Source organism: Nuphar pumila, chromosome 6, assembly GCF_984573655.1.
Source record: "Nuphar pumila chromosome 6, dmNupPumi1.hap1.1, whole genome shotgun sequence".
NCBI classification, from domain to species: domain Eukaryota; kingdom Viridiplantae; phylum Streptophyta; class Magnoliopsida; order Nymphaeales; family Nymphaeaceae; genus Nuphar; species Nuphar pumila.
Window position 1 is genome coordinate 114,206,470 of NC_143254.1, and position 21,379 is coordinate 114,227,848.

Sequence of the window (21,379 nt, forward strand, 5' to 3'; positions counted from 1 at the left end):
CTCCTCCGAAACACGCATGTGCATGTTCTTGGGTCTGAATGAGCGCCATGTATGTAAGCAAGTGGGGCTCGTTTCCCCGTGTGTGTCAGCATCACTTAGCATTGGAGTCTCGTGTGTTTGCAAAGACTTAAGTACCCTTTTTCGCCATTAGTGCCATAAAACAATATTTTAAGTAAAGGACAAAAATGTCCTCCCACCAGAAAGGGTTAAAATCATCATCATTTTTGCCCTAAGGAGTAAACTCCTCTGCTTTAACAAGAGCTCCTCGCAATATGTCACCCTAAATGTTCTGGATCACCCTTTGACGATGCACCATCTGTTGTAACAGAAGCTCCCTTTGATGATACACCATTTGCCATCGTCTGTTGTCGCTGGAGCACCCTTTGTCATCGTTTGTTGTTGCTGGAGCACCCTTTACCGTCGTCCGCTGCCGCCAGAGCACCCTTTGTCGTCGCCATCATCTATTATCATCGGAGCACCCTTTGTCATCGTCTGTTCATGAGAAATAGTTGAACTATCAGAGGAATCAACATTTTGTCTATTGTTTATCATGATACCAGGGTGCAAGCGTCGAATTGAGTAGACAGAGAAGAGCGATTTACAACAGAGATAATGGTGGCAACGTCGAACTAAGTAGAGTAGTGATTTATAGTAGAAATCAGATAAGAGTTTAGCGATTTACAGTAGAAATCAGATCAGAGAGTAGCGATCTACAATAAAAATCAAATAAGAGAGTAGCGATTTACAGTAGAAATCAGATCAGAGAGTAGCGATTTACAGTAAAAATCAGATAAGAGAGTAGTGATTTACAGTAAAAAACAGATCAGAGAGCAGCTATTTACAGTAGAAATCAGATAAGAGAGTAGCAATTTATAGTAGAAATCAAATCAGAGAGTAGCGATTTACAGTGGAAATCAGATCAAATAGTAGCGATTTATAGTAGAAATCAGATAAGAGAGTAGCGATTTACAATAGAAATCAAATTAGAGAGTAGCGATTTACAGTAGAAATCAGACGAGAGAGTAGCGATTTACAGTATAAATCAGATAAGAAAGTAACGATTTACAATAAAAATCAGATAAGCGAGTAACGATTTACAATAGAAATCAAATAAGAGAGTAGCGATTTATAGTAGAAATCAGATCAAAAAGTAGCGATTTATAGTAAAAATCATATTAGAGAGTAGCGATTTATAGTAGAAATCAGATAAGAGAGTAGTAATTTACAATATAAATCAAATCAGAGAGTAGCAATTTACAGTAGAAATCAGATCAGAGAGTAGCGATTTACAATATAAATCAAATTAGAGAGTAACAGTTTACAGTAGAAATTAGATCAGAGAGTAGCGATTTACAATATAAATCAAACTAGAGAGTAGCGATTTAAAGTAAAAATGAGATCAGAGAGTAGCGATTTATAGTGGAAATCAGGTAAGAATATAGCAATTTATTGTAGAAATCAGATCAAAGAGTAACGATTTACAATAAAAATCAAATCAGAGAGTAGCGATTTATAGTGCAAATCAAATTTATACTGTAAATCACTACTCTCTTATCTGATTTTTACTGTAAATCGCTACTCTTTAATCTGATTTCTACTGTAAATCGCTATTCTCTTATCTGATTTATATTGTAAATCGCTACTCTCTGGTTTGATTTTTTACTGTAAATCGCTACTCTCTTATCTGATTTCTACTATAAATCGCTACTCTCTGATCAGATTTCTATTGTAAATCGCTACTCTCTGATCTGATTTCTACACAAGGCAGTGTTAGGAAACGCTCAAGCAAGAAAACGAAGAAACAAGAATAATCAAACAACAAAGAAGAGGGACATACATATTTACGTGAAAAAAACCTCCCCTCAAACTAGAAAGAGAGTAAAAAAACCGCGGCCACCCAGAAATAAATCTTATTGCTCTTTTCAACAATTACAAGAGAGAAAGAAAAAAAAGAATTTATACAAGGCAAGGGTGACAACCCTAAACCTAAACAAGTCAGGTCCAAGAAAAACCATGAACCTGCGTCGGGGGAAACCCCCCCTTCTGTAAGAGAAAAAACTATGAATCAAGCTCCATAACTCATTAGGCAGGAACGAGAAGGCAGCCATGTGTTGTAACACAAGCTAAAAACAAAGGCGGAACATGCAAATCTATTAACGAGGAGCGGGAGGATATTTTTGTCCAACACATATCTATCTTACGTGAGGACATTTTCATCAAAAGCATATCTACCTTTTTTATATGTTATTTTATTATAAAGTCATCGTAGACAACATTGGCATATGAATTATATATCGCGGGTCCCAAGATATTCCTCCGTATACACCAGAACACGCTAATTTGTGTTTGGGGGAGAAAACACAACACCCTCTCCCTTTTTACCATCAGATGTCATTTGTAATTAAAAAATAAAAGATGTAAAAAAAGATAATAACCTCCTTATAAAATATTAAATAAATGAATTTGAATCGACCTTAAATCAGCCAGTTTTGAATCGGACCTACTTGATGTGAAGTTTGACAACATGGCTCCCATCCACAGGAGATAGCTTCCCGTCCTTCCAGCAAGGGGACGTACAAGATAAGACTTTGATTACTTTGTTATACATTACGAGTGATAGTTTAATTGTTTCGCACAGTCAAACACCAAATTTCTCAGAACTGGGTTACAAGGAGACTGACAATGAAGTGATGATAAACCCATTATTTATTTAAGAAAATCGATGTCCATCTTTTCACAAAAAGATACCTAATTAACTCTAAATTTTAAAGGAGACCGTATCAGGTTAGAGGGACGATAAGAGGTGCGTTGGATGCCGTTCATCCACGAGATGAACAGACTATTTACTTTTTTTTTTTCAACCATTAATTTTTTTTTTGTGTGTTTTAGATGCCGTTCATCTACAAGATGAATGACTCTGAAAATTGTTCAGACCCATCAGAGGTAAACTATCCAGGCATGGTATTTGGGTTGCGGAACTTCATCCAAGGCATCTCTGATGACACATGGATGAACGGCATCCAAGGCGCCTCTGTCCTCGTCCCGTCTCATTTTAAAGTTAACAATATGCCATTTAAATTCTTGGGTTAAGGTTGTCTCTTTTCCTGTCATTAGTCTAAAGTATACGATATGTGGGCAGCCTGTTCGTTTCAACCTACCAAATTAAAGCATCTCCGTACGTAATAAGACAATGGACCCTAAGTTTTTTTCCTTGTTCAGGACCCACTTAAAGTTAGAACAGAAGTTTGACCCAAGATGAACAAAAAATGAGCTAAGAATAAATCAAGGGTGATGTATACACCATTTAAGTGCCATATATATACAGGTAAACTAGTACGAAGCAAGATTTTCCTAGGGTTTTTTGCAAATCTAACCCTACATATACATTCAGCGTGGTCCATTTGCTTGGAATCTGACTATTGGATCATGGTAATTGAATCAATAAATGTGATTTTGTATGTTTAAATATTTACAAAAATTTTGAGTCATTGATTTTCAAGTCTGTTTATTACATCCATACAGTGAAATTTTAGAAAATCATAAAAAAAAAATTTGAAAATCTCGGTGCATGTCAATTTACATATTCCAGTTAACGTATATATAGGATAATTCTCATGCATAAGAAACCCCCTAGTGAAAAAGTATAATATTTTTAATTTTAATTTTTTTTTACATGTGACCTTTCAAATGTGATCTGCATATTAAATGCTTGGAACATGTTTTTCTTTTTTATATATATATATATATATATATATATATATATATATATATATATATATATATATATATATATATATATATGTAAGATTTTATAAGGGTTGAAAAATCAATGGCTTACATTAATGTACCGAATTTTAAAACCTCAAAAAGACATGTTTTTATGTTCAAAAACTATGATTCAAGAGTTGATTTCTACTATTTTGACCATGAGAACACATCCATGAGGTCAGATTTGGTAAAAACATCTTCTCATGAGTTTTAACTAAGGGGTTCCTTACTCGGGTCACAAATGCTATCCCTATATATATATATATATATATATATATATATATATATATATATATATATATATATATATATATATATATATATATATATAGATAGAGAGAGAGAGAGAGAGAGAGAGAGAGAGAGAGTGCTTGTGATACGTATTTGATGGTTTTTTTGCTCGTTTGATGTTTTCTTTGCAGTTTTGATTCCATAAATGTGTTGGGCATGATCAATTTATGAGGAATCTACACTTGGATCATGTGTTTTTGATGAAAAAAATGATATTAGGAGCCTAAAAAATTTATAAAGATTTTGGATTGGTGATTTTTTGAACCTTCTAAAATCCCACCCATGTGTTGGAATTGAACACTTCAAGAGCTGATCCCTATAAAATCAAGTACATAGATCACATATATATGGTCAAAATTTAAAAATAAAACAAAAAAAAACCTAAAAACTCCGTCAAACATATATCGCAAGCACCTAATGTTCAAGCACCTATGTTCTACGATATATATAGGAAAACTCGTTCGGATGCATGGTGTAACGCCGCACATTTTTTACAAAAAAACGATTTAGATAGTTTTTAAACCGTCGCTAAATGTGCATTTTTTTGCCCAGACTTTTAGCAATGGTCAGAACCGTCGCTAAAAGTCTATAGCACAAAAAAAAAAGATGACAACATCGTTGTTTGATCGCACGTGATCAACGATGATGCTTCCTCCAAACAATCTTCAAGAAGATACATGTTACTCTCCCTCCCTCTCTCTCTTGTATATATAAGAGTAACTCACAGGTGCTTAATGGGTTTTTCATGTTTTTTTTTTTTTTAAATTTTGACTGTACAGATGTGATCTTGTACTTGATTTTTTAGGGATTAGGTCTTGAAGTGTTTGATTCCGACACATGAGTGAGTTCTTATAAGGTTCAAAAAATCAATGATCCAAAATTTTTGTAAATTTTTGAGACTCCAAATATCATTTTTTCATTGAAAACACATGATCCAGATGTGGATTCCTCGTAAATCGACCATGCCCAACACATTTATGGGGTTAGAACTGCAAAAAAATACCGAAATAGCAGAAAAATTCATTAAGCACGTATCATTAAGCATATTTTAGTAAGCACCTACCCATTTCTCTCTCTCTCTCTCTCTCTCTCTCTCTCTCTATATATATATATATATATATATATATATATGGAAAAACCTTAATTACTTACTGTAAAAAATACATTTTTAGGCCTTTCAGTTGGTAAAACCCTTGAGGTTCCTCCTGCCTACTAGATCATGCTTCAAACCCATGTAACCAAGTTCCGTAGGTATTTTTACCAGTGTTGTAAGTATCGTACTGTTGTATCATGTTGTATTGTATAATACATGGTGTATCATACAATATACCTTCGATACACTTTAAAAAGGTTAAATATTACTTTTTTATTTTGGGTTTTAAATACCTTTTGAGGGCCAACCTTTTCATCTATCTAGAGGCTATTAGATATGCATTTTCACTATATTTTCACCCAAAGAAGTGGGTGAAAGTAAAAAAAAAAAAGTATTTTCATCATTTTTTACTCAAAAAAATGAGTTAAGGTAAACAAATTTATTATGAATTAAATTATAAAGCTACTCTCCAAAACATTTTTGCATTGAGGGGCCTTGCCTCCCTACAACCCCTCCAAAAAAGTTATCGTGAAGTTGAATTCGTGAAAATTAAAGATTTATATCAAGGTAAAAATAAGGCTCCATGCTCGTCCAGCAAAGATGGCATAAGATGATCCGATATGACAATGGAACACTCAAGTAATGAGTGAAAACTGATTGAAAATCGAGTACAATATTTGTCATAATATTTTTGTTTATGTAGTATGAAAGTATGAGTCTTGTGACATGTTATGAATTGCAAGATGTTTAATATTTTGCATTGTTCTTGTTAGATATTCATGCAATATTATTATCTATGATTCTATACTAGTTGATATTTGATGATGTCTTATGCATCTAATAGAGATATAAATGCTTCATATGTGATTTTATGATTGCATTTGATGCAATTTATCATTGTTTCATGTGATATATATATATTCTTATTTTTAAAAAAATATCAAAAATTTATGATACATTTATGATGCAATACTAAGTTACTTTGAGCCCTGATACAGATAACGATACAATACTTACAATCTTGATCTTAACTAGACGAATTATCAAACAATTTGGGTTAAGGCCACACCATGAAACTATGGTTATTATGCACATCTATAGCTTTTAGCCATATCACAAATATACAGTATGACTCAACCCTCGACTTGAGCATGGTCAGAGAGTTTAAAACTTTCTTGAAAAGATAAGACACGAGGGTAATTTTTTTTTTACTAATAAAAAGCATTTTTGTTATATATGTTGATATATAAATACTAAAAATTAAATAATAAAAAATCTTAAAAAACTGGCATTATTAAAATAATGTTCACACGTCACTCGTGTGACAGATCCACTAAATCATGTTTGAGAGTCTGGTTTTGGTAAATATGACCCCGTTTCAATTATATCTTCGTAAAGATGTAGTTGACAACTCCACTCTTATCACCAATTTTCATCTCCACTCTCATTCCTTTACCACCTCTCCTTCCAACATAGGCTCCCAAACACAGGCAGACTTAAAGGAGACTGACGGTGTGCTTAGGTTTTAGTTGGCTTTTGGCCCTAAAAAATGGCCTGCATTTGAATAGATATAGATATATGTGTCAATTAACTATAGAAATGAAATTTCAATAGATCCAAAGGGATCATACACATGTTTCATTTAATGTATAGGTTGAGAGGCGTCTCTCTCTCTCTCTCTCTCTCTCTCTCTCTCTCTCTCTCTCTCTCTCTCTCTCTCTCTCTCTCTCTCTGCGAAAAGATAAAAAGTGAGTAATTGCCTAAGAACCAAATATTCAATGCAATGATAGAAGATCCGGTGCACGGTCTTGGGGGCAAGGGAGACGTAGGCTTTTTATACCAATAAGATTGCAAGTTAGTGAGATGGTTTTCCTTGGTTAAAGAAAAGAATAAAGAAGCAAGAGTGCTGTCAGCTTGTCCAGGTTGGCTCAAGATGAAAACTCCAACTAAAATTCCCTCTAGTAAACCCAAACGAAATTGACTCCACACGTCTCAGAATCACTAAGCTTTGTTGAATTTTGGAATGGGAAATTTAAAAAAAAAAACACCTAAAGTTTTGGCATTAATCAAAATCATACGTAAGCTTTAGATATTTCTAAAAATACACTTGAATTTTTTCATAGTTAATAAAAAAAAAAAAAACCATCCATCCAACTAAAAGTTATCACTAACCCAAGTTGAGTTAAGAGGGTAAGTTTACTAATTTTATCCTCAAAACTCTCCTTCCCTCTTTCTTGGCCTTTTCTCTTCCACGCGTTCCCATTTACCATATTGTTGTGCAGCTCTCTCCATCACTTAAGCAGCCGACAAGGCTTCTCCAATGTCCCCTACAATACCCATCAACAAAGATATCTCTCTTTGCAACATGTGAGTTGGGATCTTTGTGATACATCTATGTCTGTACTTGTGGCACACTTTGAGTCATCCGCTAGTCTGAAGTCATTTACACATTGTGGATGTTCATCATTATTCACAGAGAAATCCAAAGGATCCTAAGAAGGAAAAAAAGAGATCTTAAGAAGTTTCTTAGGCTTCATTATGGCTATCACTGTCACTTGATATTCCATCAATTCAAGGAACATCTTATGAGGGCTTAAACCTTGATGGTGAGGGACGATCACTATGGCATTTAACTTTCTCTTTTTAACATTGATGGTGATAGGGGATCGCAATGCATAAATTCTGTTAGAGTACGGAGCATGTTTACTACTTGTATATAGTTATATAAATTTACCCTCTACTTCTTATTGTATTTAGCAACACTAATAGACTCCTTATAAAATTCGTAGACTCCTATTTAAGGAGGCATCCATTTCTCTACTGTGTATCTCAATCAATAAAGAAGAAGGTTCAGTGTGATCATGAACTTAGTCAATTCTTATCGAACCATGTAAACATTCTTATTTTTTGTGTGGTTTTTTCTCCTTTCAATTTTTTCGTGCTTGTTTCTTCGATCCATCGATAGGTTGAAGGGTTATTCTCTAACAACTAGTATTAGAGCCTCAGTTCGGAGGGGTGAGTGTGAAGGATGGCAAAAAACAAAGGTAAAAATTGATAGGTTTGATGGCAAGGACTTTGGTTTATGATTTATGCAGATCAAAGACTATCGGTATCAGAAGAAGACCCCTTCTTGAAAGCAAACCAGCAGATATGAAGCAAGAAGATTGTGATTTGTTAGACAGATAGGTGTTGGGAGTTGTTTGATTGACATTAGCCCAAAACATCATGTTCAACATAAAAAATGAGAACACCACGGCTGGTTTCTTGAAGGCGCTCTCAAATATGTATAATAAACCATCAGTGTCAAATAAGGTATTTTCGATGCATCGCTTGCTTAATTTGAAGATGGTCAAAGGTGCTTCTGTTGCAGATCACATTAACAAATTCAACATCATTATAAGTCAGTTGAGTTCGGTAGAAATCAACTTTGAAGATAAGGTTCAAGCATTGATTTTGTTGTCCTCTCTGCCGGATAACTAGGGATGCAACTATGACTGCTATGAGTAGTTCTTTTGGTTCAAACAAATTAAAGTTGAATGAAGTCCGATACCTGATTCTAAGTGAAGATATTCCTAGAAGAAAATCAGATGAATTCTCTAGTTTAGCCTTGAACACTGAAGGTAGCGAAAGAACAAAAAGGAGTCAGTCTAGACCTTAAAATATGCAAGAGGGACCCAATTGCTGGAATTGTGAGAGAAAATGATATTTAAAGAGAGACTGTAGAGTGCTCAAGAAAAAGAATTAGAAATAGAATGAATAGTTTGACAATGCAACAACAAAGGAAGTTCTTGATTCCATAATCCTGAGCGTTGACAACCTTATTGAATCTTGGATCTTGGATTCTAGAGCTTTCTATTATTCGACCTCATACAGAGAAGGTATGAATAATTATATTGCTGAAAATTTTGAAAAAGTTTATCTTACTGATTATGAACCTTTAGATATTGTGGGAAATGGTGATATCTGAATTAAAACTATTAATGGTAATCTATGAAAGTTGCATAACGACAGGCATGTTTCAAGCTTAAAGAGAAATTTAATCTATGTGGGTCAGCTTGATGATGAAGGGTATGTTATGACCTTTGAAGGTGGATCTTGAAAAACCGTTAAAGGTGTTATGGTTGTGGCAAGATGCAACAAGATGAGTACTCTTTACATGACCATAGATACGAGAAACACCGTGACAGTTACTGATTCATCCTTTGACTCTAAATCTGACACTATAGACTTAGGAATATAAGTGAGAAAGGGATGAAAATACTTTCATCAAAGGAGAAATTATCTGGCTTGAAATATGTAGATGTTGGTTCTTGTGAAAACTGTATTTTCAAAAATAAAAAAATATTAGTTTCTCAAAGACTGAAAGGACATCAAAGATAGAAAAGTTAGAGCTTGTGCATACAAACATATGGGGACCTTCTCTGATGCTGTCTCTTGGAGGCTCACACTATTATATTATCTTTATTAATGACAATAGTTGAAAGGTTTGAATTTATTTGCTAAAAAATAAATCTGATATATTCTCTACTTTTAAGAAGTGAAAAAGTCAAGTTGAAAATAAGTCAGGGGTAAAAATAGTGTGTTTGAGGTCTGATAATGGGAGAAAGTATAATAAAAATAAATTCAAGGACTTCTGTGCGGTAAATGAGATTCATATGAAAATGACAGTTCTAAGAACACCATAACAAAATGGAGTTGCTGAATGCATGAATAAAACCTTTAATGAATGAGCCAAAAGCATGAGGATGCATGCTGGATTACCCAAAATGTTTTGGGCTGAAGTAATGAGCACAACAACTTGCTTGATCAACCAAGGGTCTTATGTTCCTTTGGACTTTGAACTACCAGAGGAGGCGTGGATAGGCAAAGAGATAAATTTGTCACACTTAAAAGTTTTCGGTTGTGGTTCATATGTGCATGTAGATTATGATGTCAGGGATAAGCTGGATCCAAAGTCTAGAAAGTGTTTTTTATTAGATATGGTAATAATGAATTTGGATATCGGTTCTGGGATGATCAGAACAAGAAGATCATAAGAAGGAGATACATTATATTTAATAAAAACATTTTGTTTAAAGACAAATCTATTGCATAATCTGATAATACAAGAAAGTGTGCACGGTTGAATTGAAAGAGATCTCTGAACATGATGTGTCAAGGAGAGTTTAGGAGAGTCTTGAAAATATTATGCCACAAATAGAACCTAGCACACTTGAGCTTCAGCAAAGAAGATCGTCTAGAGCATCTAGACCTATTCAGTGATATTCTCCTTCTTTGCATTACTTACTATCGACTGATGATGGTGAGCCAAAATGTTTTAGTGAAGTAATGAATGTTAGTGATCATCTTTAGAGGGAGACAACCATGAAAGAAGAGATAGACTTATTGCAAGCAAATCAAATATACATGCTAACTCAGTTGCCAATGGGCATAAAAGCACTTCATAATAAATGGGCCTATCGAATTAAGGAAGAATATGATGCCATCAAGAGATATAAAGCCAAGTTGATTATGAAAGGTTTTCAATAGAATTAAGGTATTGACTACACTGAGATTTTATCTTTGTTGTTAAATTAACTACAATTAGGCTTGCATTGAGTATTGTTGTAGTTAAATTAACTAAGAGCGGTAAAGCCTTGGGGGGTCCCAAACCCTATAAATAACCCTTTGCACCCCCATTTGCATCTTTGAATTTTTAAATCTCCAAAGCTTTAAGAAGCTTTTCAAAAGTTCTCAAGTCTCTTAAGTTGTCTAAGTTTTCAAAATTGTGTCATTTTCGAAAAATCATGGGTTTTGAGATCTTGGGTGGGAAAAACTCTCCTTAGTTACCAAGTCTCTTTTATCTCTCTCTTTGTCTCTCTCCTTGAAGTTTTGCCCAACCTACAAAATCTTTGACTTCGGGGGGGGGGGGGGGGGCGCTCGAGATAATTTTCTCATCTTTTCTTCATTTCTATTAAAATTTACATTTCTCTACATATTTTCTTGCATTCTTGGAGTTCTTTTTTCAATGATTTTTCTTTTCTTGAGAAACCTTTTTTCTTAGTTTTTTCATTCCAATAAACATTGTTCCTACATGGGAAAGACCCTTTTTCCACTAAGTAACCACATCAATGAGCTCAAGACACCTCCACCATGCAAGATAGTCGTGAGGAAGGGGCTAGTGTTTCCAAGAAACTTGAGTAAGTTTCTCTATCCATCTCTAACTTTTTTTTCTTTGTTTTCTTTAATTTTCTTGAGAAATTTAAATTGTTTGCACACATATTAATTGAGAACACACTTTCTTGTAATGGCTTTCGCTTGGGTGGGTCCACCATTCAAGCTTACTTTATAGGTGCAATAAGGTGTTTCTTTAGGTTATATCAATATCTAGGTATGATATTTTTCTCATATGTTATAGGTTATTTTTCACATACACTACAACAGAGCAGTAGATTAGCGACGACCACCTTTCGTCGCTAATCCGTCGCTAATCCGTCGCTAACCATGTTAGCGACGGATTAGCGACAACGCGGCGACAGTATGCTTACGTCGCGAATATTTCGACGCTAACTGGCGACGGAATTATTCCGTCGCCAAGTCCGTCGCTAATTGCGACGGAATAACGAGCGCTATATTCCGTCGCCAATCCGCCGGTACTAAACGGCGACCACGGCGTGGCGACGGATTTAATTCCGTCGCTAAGCCGTCGCTAGATTAATATGAATAGCGACGGAATCATCCGTCGCTAATCCGTCGCAAAAACGAAAAAAAAATCAAAAAAAATTTATTTAAAAATTAATTACGGAGAACTGTACAATTTATATTTCCTGTACAATTTATATTTCCTGTAAATAAAAAACAAACCACACAAAAAAATTCATATAACAAGTATCTATAATAATTAATCGTTCCACCTTAAAACTAAAAAGTTTAATTATTTACAATTCAACAATTACAATTAGGAAAAAAAAAAAAATAGAACTTCTTCAACACAGTCCTCTAATCATCGCCAAGATTTTGTGCGTCTTCTTGTTCATTGTCTTTATCTGTCCCTTCAGCTCCACTACCCTGATTATCGCTAGCAGCCTACACAAGAAAAGAACAGTCAGTATTGATAAACAAAATATAATGAAATAAATTACACACTATATGTGATTCTATCATGCTCATATGTGTGCTAAGGCAGTCAAAAAATTGAATATGTGATTATAGCATGTTCATATGTGTTCTAAGGCATATAAAAAAACTCTATATGTGATTCTACCATGCTCAGATGTGCTTTAAGGCAAGCAAAAAACTATATATGTGATTCGATCATGCTCGTATGTGTGCTAAGGCAGTAAAAAAATTGAATATGTGAATATAGCATGCTCATATGTGCTCTAAGGCAGGCAAAGCCAAAAATTTTATATGTGATTCTATCATAAATGATATATAACATGTTCATATGTGTTCTAAGGCAGTTAAAAAACTCTATATGTTATTATAGCATGTTCATATGTGTGCTAAGGCAGTCAAAAAACAGAATATGTGATTATAATATGCTCATATGTGTTCTTAGGCAGTAAAAAAACTGAATATGTGATTATAGCATGCTTATGTGTTCTAATGCAATCAAAAAAACTTTATATGTGATTCTATCATGCTCATATGTGCTCTAAGACAGACAAAAAGTTAAATATATATATATGTGATTCTATCATGCTCATATGTGTGCTAAGGCAGTAAAAAAATTGAATATGTGATTATAGCATGTTCATATGTGTTCTAAGGCATCTAGAAAAACTCTATATGTGATTCTACCATGCTCAGATGTGCTTTAAGATAGTCAAAAAAACTATATATGTGATTATACCTGAGAGGGACCTGGAATCAAAGATCCCCTATCCTGAACAGCGGCCTTGATCTCATTTCGGAGAAAGGAGGCGACGGTGTATTGAAAGTAGTTATTCAGTGATTCATTAATGATCTCGCGTACATCATCACCGGAAAGAATAGTCGGCTGCTTGGAGCTTATGTCGGCGCAAGAAGTTGGTGAGCCGTAACTGGAAGAACCAATAACTGGTGAAGTGTTCATATTACTCCCAAACCCGAACACGCGACCTTTTTTGGGTTCACCTGCTGCAGTCACCCATGCTGTAGGATCAAATGATGGATGCTGAGTAGCGTCTTCACCATATCGCTCTACCATTTGTTGCTCATATGCCTCCTACAAAATAATGTTTAAAGTATTCATTAATAATTAATGATAACATTATGATGACTTGCATATATATTGCAATGATTATTAATAGAATTAATACATACCGTTGTCGTTCTCGCCTTCTCTGATACGAAGACTCCCGTGGTCTTCCGTTTATGTGTTTCTACAAACACATCCTTATATGGTACACTGCCTCCTTTTTCTGCTTCCTGCGAAGTTAAATGACAAAAGATTTAGTACACAAATTTGCAACTATACTTATAAAATTAATATTATATATTGATGAGTTACCATTTTCTTTAGGTGGCTCCCAAATGTCTTAGATCCACCTGTGTGTAGATGGGCTTCGGGCATCTTCGATCGATTTTGTGAAGCCTTCGCAGAGCGATTTTTAAATGCATCTCCCGCCCACATATCGCACATTTCATCCCAGTAATCTCTCCTGATAGTAATAGGACCATGGCCCTTCCACAGTAATGGATCATCTACTACGCCAGATGCTTTTTTTGCTGCAGTCTTCATAGTGTGCAGCATGTCTGCAAATCGATTGGCAGCCACCTTCTGCCACACCTTCCTTGCATCATTTTCTTCCACCGTAGTTGCAAAGCGATTCGAAGCCTACAAATATTTTCAGAAAGTTAGTAGACATTGCTTAAATAAATTAAATATGAAACACATTAACTATGAGGAACAACTGTATACCATGAATGAGGACCACAATCTGTCTAATACCTCCTTTGGGTACTCTTTCCATTGAGCAACTGGTCCTGGTAGATGTTGAAGAAGTGAATTCCTAATCTCCCGTACTACTTCTTGTGGCTCAAACCTCGTGCTGCACATGAATTGTTACACAGTAAATATCAATATAAAATATTTAAAAGATATGCAATAATTGAAAACAAAATACTTACGGTCGATTATCGATATACACTATTCGAATGAGTCTTCTTGTGCCAGCCTGTGAAGACCCTGTTTCCTGTGTTGGCTGTTGACTTGTGCGATCAACTGGTGTAGGTGGGTCGTATACAGGCGCAACATCATCTGTAAAAAAATACACACCAAGTTCTCAGAATGTGCATTTGAACTAATCAAGCATCTAATTAGTTATATGATATACCTATCACAGGAGCCCGTGAAGATGAAGGTTGAGCCTGGCTACTACTGGATGAGCGACCACTATAACCTCCACGAACCATATTCTAACAAATAACATATGTCATACAATACATTCAAATAATTCACATCAAGTATTACAATGCATTCAAGTCATTCACATCAAGCATTGCAATGCATTCAAATAATTCAAATCATTGACATCAAGTATTGCACTAATTCAAATCATTCGTTAATTGCATAAATTATAATACATTCAGATAAATTACAATGCATTCGAATCATTCGTATCAAGTATTACAATACATTGAAATAAAATTTTTAATCATTCACACCAAGTATTGCAATACAACTCACATCAAGTATTACAATGCATTTAAATAGAGGTTTGTAGTATAAGATTTTTTTCACTAGCTTGAGAATTCTTCCTCGTCACTAGTTTGACTTTCTTCTTCTTCTTCTTCTTCTTCTTCTTCTTCTTCTTCTTCTTCTTCTTCTTCTTCTTCATTGTTTGCCCATCCACTTGGTACATCATTTGGATCACATTCCTCTATGAATGTTTCATCAGCCAATGGAGATATGACATGCATATCATGCGCAACATCGTGACCATAAGCGAAGTCACAGACATCATCTGATTGATAGTAATCACTGTCTTCAGCTAACTCATCTTCTTGTAACTGATCATACTCGGGGTATAGTTTGGATTTCACCTTGCAAACTGCCCACCATTCATTTCTATCTGACTTTTTTATACTCGGATATGAAGTATAATAAACTTGTTGAGCTTGCGAGGCTAATATGAATGGTTCATATGTTCCAAACCTGGATTTATGATTCACCTCCACAATGCCTGAAGCTTTGTCGAGTCTTGTTGCAGTTGGATCAAACCAATGACACTTGAATACCGTAACCCTGTTATTCATGCCTAAGTCAACTCCATTATTTCCTCTATAACACCGTAGTAATCATGTTCATTTTCACCGTAGCTGCTACCCTTGACACACACGCCACTATTTATCGTTGATTTGTTTATACCGTAGTCTTTTGTATGGAATCGATAACCATTTACGATATACCCGTTGTAGCATTGCACAACTTTGGTCGGACCATTTTCTAAATCACATATTCCTTGATCTTTAACATCACCATGGCGAACCTACGCACAGACATAAACAATTATTGTGATCACGATCAATTAAGTAACTTAGTGTTGTTTATAAGTACAAAATTTATGTTAGCTTCTTTACCAACTGTTTCAACCACTCCACAAACTTAGTTTCACGTTCTTTTTGTACTTCTGCATTAGTGAGATGTGAAACTTTGCTTTGCAACTCCAGATCAAATCGTCTGCAAACCACAAATACTTATATTACCGAGCCATGTATCCACATATAGAACATAAAAGGATTTATAATTGAGTTGCATATACATATACTTACTCGATGTATGGGTCGATCGCTGAACAATTAAAAAGAATATAGATGTGTGCTGCATCTTGCTCTCGATCTGTCAATAGCCTTGATCGGCAACTACCAAATGCATGCCCAAGTCGTTGAAATATCGACAGCTTGTCAGCTACAGTTACTTGTTCTCCATCATCGTTACGGGGCGGGCATGTGTAACGTGTTGAAATATGAGGTTCGAAGTACATAGATGAGAAATTTGAAATCTCTTCTAAAGTGTACGCCTCACAAATAGAGCCTTCTACTCTTGCTTTATTACGAACCTTTTTTTTTAGGTCGAACATGCATCTGACAAGAATATACATTTCAAATTTTAAATATCTGTCATTAAAGAGACAAATATAAAAAAACATATACCTTTCAAATGGGTACATCCATCGATATTGCACAGGGCCACCAACCCTTAGTTCATATGGCAGATGTATGATCAAATGTTCCATAACATCGAAAAATGCTGGCGTAAATATCTTTTCTAACAGACAAACAGTGGTGATGACAGAGTCCTCGAGATTCTTTACATCTGATACAATGACCTCCGATGCGCACAATGTTCTGAAAAATCCGCTCAACTCAGACAATACCCCCCATATAGGTTTGTCTAACATATCATGGAATGCTAGGGGTATCAATCGTTGCATAAAGATATGACAATCATGGCTCTTCAACCCATATAACTGTCCATCGTCAATCTTCACAGCCCGAGCAATGTTAGAGACATATCCATCTGGAAATCTCAGTTGTCTCAACCATTGACATACATGTTTTATTTGATCAGGTCCGAGCACGTACTTCGCCTTTGGTTTCAGTACTTTGCCATTATACTCTTTGAGTTCCAATTCTGGTCTTTTACATATTAATTTTAAATCCATACGGGCCTTCGGATTATCCTTCGTTTTTCCTTTAATATTCATTACTGTATTGAACACATTATCAAACACATTTTTCTCTACATGCATCACATCCAAATTATGTCGTATCAATAGGGTCGGCCAATACGGTAGTTCCCAAAAAATAGATTTTTTCGTCCAATTGTGTTCCTTCCCAAATCCACGGAAGGGTGTAGGACTGCGGGCATCTGTTAATACATCTGGAAAGTATCGCAATCTTCTTAAAATCTCTATGCCAGACAATCTTGAGGATGGACCTTCCATTTCAGTTGTGCCTGCTGTAAATGCATTCTTTTGACGTCGGAACGGATGATCGCTGGGTAGAAATCGACGATGGCAATCAAACCAGCAAGGCTTCCTTCCATGCCTCAATCTAAAAGCTTTGGAATCCTCCATGCAGTACGGACAAGCCAACCTCCCATGTGTGCTCCAACCAGATAACATACCATATGCAGGGAAGTCACTGATTGTCCATAGAACAGCGGCCTTCATGTTGAAATTTTGTTTTTTGTGGGCATCATACGTGGTAACACCGTCATCCCACAGTACTTTTAATTCATCAATCAATGGCCTTAGATATACATCAAGATTTTGGCCAGGTGAGGTCGGACCAGGGATCAACAGAGACAAGAAAAGATTTGGACGTTTCATACACAAGCTTGGTGGAAGGTTGTATGGAGTTACAAATACTGGCCAGCATGAGTATGGAGTTGATCTACCCCCAAATGGATTAAATCCATCTGTACATAGACCGAGTCTAACATTTCGCACTTCCATTGCGAAGTTCTGATGAGTACGATCAAAGTGCTTCCAAGCTTCAGCGTCAACAGGATGCGTGATCTTGTTTTCATCGTGTCGAACTTTATTTGCATGCCATCTCATGTGTTTAGCTGTCTTTGAAGACATATACAATCGCTGCAATCTAGGAGTGATAGGAAAGTAGCGGAGCGACTTGTATGAAACTTCCTTTGATCTCGTGCTACCATTGCCTCTTGTCTTTGGCTTGAACCGAGGATGCCCACATGACGGGCATGATATGTCGTTTTCCTGCTCCTTGAAATACAACATGCAGTGATTTGGACAAGCATCAATCTTTTTGTAACCCATACCTAGAGCGTTGACCATAACTTTCGCACGATAGAAATTTTGTGGCAATTTCTCATCTTTAGGCAACATACTCTTCACAATCATGCACAAACGGTCAAAACATGATTGACTCAAATTATACTCGGACTTCAAATTCATTAGTTGAAGAACTGCAGACAAGATAGTGTGACTCTCACAACCGTTCCAAAGTGGCTCATCAGCATCTCTAAGTAAATCATAAAATCTACTAGCTGCATCGTTTGGTGATTCTTCATCTACGACAGTTCTTACATCACTAGAACTCATAGCAGAACCCAGTTCTGTTCCTGCAGCATCAAATATCAAATTCGTATATGGATTATCGTGCACCACATTCACCCGTGCATCAAAATCGTTTCTAAATTCTTCTCCATGAAACGTCCAGTTCTGATAATCACTCACAAAACCCTTCCTGTATAGGTGATGTCTAACGCCATGAGGTTCTACAAATCGATTATTCTTACAAATCTTGCAGGGACACCTAATCCGACCTGTGGGATCTACCGTACTGACACTTGCCGTTGCAAATTCAATAAAACTGTCGACACCATCCATATATTCATGCGATAACTCATTGTCTACTATCCTACGGTACATCCATTCACGGTTTGCAGTCATTCTGTCGTATGATGTTACGAATAGTATCCTAACCAGTTAAAAGAGAACCATCAGAATACTATGATGAAGAAAATATCAAATTTATCATGCAATATATGATGTCATACAATCACAAGAATTATGATGCATGCATTGATAACTTAATATTTTCATGTGCAAACTATTCATGACACGATACATTCATTTGAAGCATGCTTTCAGTATACAATTTCACATGGAAGACATAATCAAATTGAAAGTAACTACATGTAAGCATGGATACAATCACATCAAACATTGCAATACATCGAAATAATTCATATCAAACATGTACCTGCAGCAAACACACTTCAATATCCCACTAACTACTACCATGCATAGCATGGACTTCGTACTCCAAAAATAAGAACACTTCCATATTCATACATTAAAATCATGCTCAGCATGATCTCCGAACTCCAACAAAGTAGTCATAGATATCAACAACTAAGTGAGTGTGTGAACAATAAAGTGTTATATTCAATAAATTAAATAACATGTGATGCGCTTGCATCACTTACTCACCACGGGTATTTACCCGATTTGCATTGTTTTTGTCACTTACTTACCACGGGTGGCGGGGCACAAGCAAGTTCTGTTGAGAAATCTGCAAAAAAAAATGATGTTTTAAAATGAAGTCACCATGAAATTATTCGACCATATTAAATCATAAAACCTTAAAATACAAGAAAATAAATTATAAATAAACCAAAACATCATAAACTATAAGAAAAATAAACCATAAAATTAAATAAAAAAGCCACAATTTAAACCTTAATCAAACAAGGAAAAAACCTGCCAAAATCAAATACAAAAAAATCCTTCATCAAATTAACTAAAAAGTATTAATTAAAAAAATGTGATTTAAATCCCTAATTATAGAAAATAAAAATAAAAACTCTAAATAAATAAAAAAAACCTAATCAAATTAACTATAAAAGCCTTAATTAAAAAATTTTGATTTAAAGTCCTAACCAAATTAACTAAAAATCCTTAATTAAAAAAATTATGATTCAAATCCCTAATCATAGAAAATAAAAATAAAAGCTCTAATCAAATCCAAGAAAACCCTAATCAAATTAACTATAAAATGCCCTAATTTTTAAATTTTGATTCAAAGCCCTAATAAAACAAAATCAAATAAAAAACCCTAATTAAATTAACTACAAATAGCCTTAATTTAAGAAATTTGATTCAATTGCTTAATAAATGAAAATCAAAATAAAAAATCCTAATCAATGAAAATCAAAGAAAACTAAACAATAAAAATAAAATAAAAACCCTAATTTCTGAAAAAAGAAAAAAAAGAGCAAGAAACCAGGGGGTCGACCCCCGGCCGGACACGGCAGGGGGTCGACCCCCGGCCGGACATCAAAAGGGGTTGACCCCCTGCCGGACAAGGCAGGGGGTTGACCCCTGGCCGGAGACGGCAAGGGGGTCGACCCCGGCCGGACAAGGCAGGGGGTTGACCCCCTGCCGGACATCAAAAGGGGTTGACCCCCTGCCGGGGTTGACCCCCTGCCGGACACGGCGGGGGGTCGACCCCCGGCCGGACATGGCGGGGGGTCGACCCCCCCCCCCCCGGCCGGACACGGCAGGGGGTCGACCCCCTACCAGGGTTGACCCCCGGCCGGACACGGCAGAGGGTCGACCACCTACCGGGGTCGACCGCCTGGCAGAGTCGACCCCCTGCCGGAAAACGCAGGGGGTCGACCGCCTGGCAGAGTCGACCCCCTGCCGGAAAACGCAGGGGGTCGACCGCCTGGCAGAGTCGACCCCCTGCCGGAAAAAGCAGGGGGTCGACCTCCAATCCATTTACGTACCTGCGGTTGCTCCGGGCAGCGACGGCGGCAGCGGAAGGTTGACGGAAGGAAGAGGGCGGCAGGAGGGAGAGGGCGGCGGGCGGGAGCAGCGAAAGGAGAAAGAAAAAAGAGGGCTGGGATTAGGGGTAATGCGACATATAGCGACGGCTTAGCGACAGATTAATTCCGTCGCTAAGCCATCGTAATTCAAAAAACAAAAAAGGCGACAGAAAATATTTCGTCGCCTAGGCCGTCGCTATGTTGCGACGGAATCTTAGCCGTCGCAATTCCGTCGCTAACTGTCGTATTTATTGCGACAAAACATTCTCTCGCAAAATCCGTCGCTACTTAGCGACGGATTTTGCGAGGGAATGTTTTCTATCGCTAGTTTCGTAAAATTCTACAAATATAGCGATGGATTCATTTCTCTCGTTAATCTGTCGCTAAGTAGCGACGATATAACTCCGTCGCTAAATTCCGTCGCTAATCAACTATTTTTTTGTAGTGATAATCATGTGAACTTTTTCATTATTCAATCTTTAAGTACAAAGTTTTCACATATGCCATGGGTTATTTCTCACATAGTCATGTGGATCTTTTCACTATTCATATTCAGGTATGAATATGAGGTTTTCACACATACTATGGGTTATTTTCCATATAGCTATGTGCACTTTCCTTTATTTTTAAGTATGATGTTTTTCACACATGCTATGGGTTATTTTCTATATAGTCATGTGGTGTTTTCATCATTATATGAACTATGATACTTTCCACATAAAGTATGAGTTTAGTCATGACATTGTTTTTGCATGCACTAATTTCACATAACCATATATGTTTCTTATCATGTCATAATTTAAATTATAACCCTCTTAAAGTGTAATACTATATTCAAACAAATACATCATATTGGTGTCTTACATTCTTTGTTAGTCATGAGGTTCTTATGGCTCTTCTATGACCATACTATCAGACATCATCATATTCACATGCACACTAGTGAAGTACTATGG

At 36.1% G+C, this 21,379-nt stretch overlaps 1 protein-coding gene across 1 annotated transcript; it reads right to left on the reverse strand.

Annotated features, from left to right (window-relative positions):
* Positions 1–12,016: 12,016 nt before the first annotated feature.
* On the reverse strand, positions 12,017–13,225 carry LOC149835781 (uncharacterized). Its single transcript, XM_090010665.1, has 2 exons — positions 12,987–13,225; positions 12,017–12,217 (listed from the first exon to the last, which is right to left on the reverse strand). The coding sequence occupies exons 1-2, from the start codon at positions 13,206–13,208 to the stop codon at positions 12,131–12,133; spliced, it is 309 nt and encodes a 102-aa protein (XP_089866791.1). The 5' UTR covers positions 13,209–13,225; the 3' UTR covers positions 12,017–12,130.
* Between the last annotated feature and the right edge of the window lie 8,154 nt (positions 13,226–21,379).

Coding starts and splice junctions, on each gene's coding strand:
- LOC149835781 (XM_090010665.1), bottom strand. CDS start 13,208: ATGAACACTTCACCAGTTATTGGTTCTTCCAGTTACGGCTCACCAACT. Junction 12,218..12,986: donor TGATTCCAGGTCCCTCTCAG/GTATAATCACAT, acceptor TTTCTTGTGTAG/GCTGCTAGCGATAATCAGGG.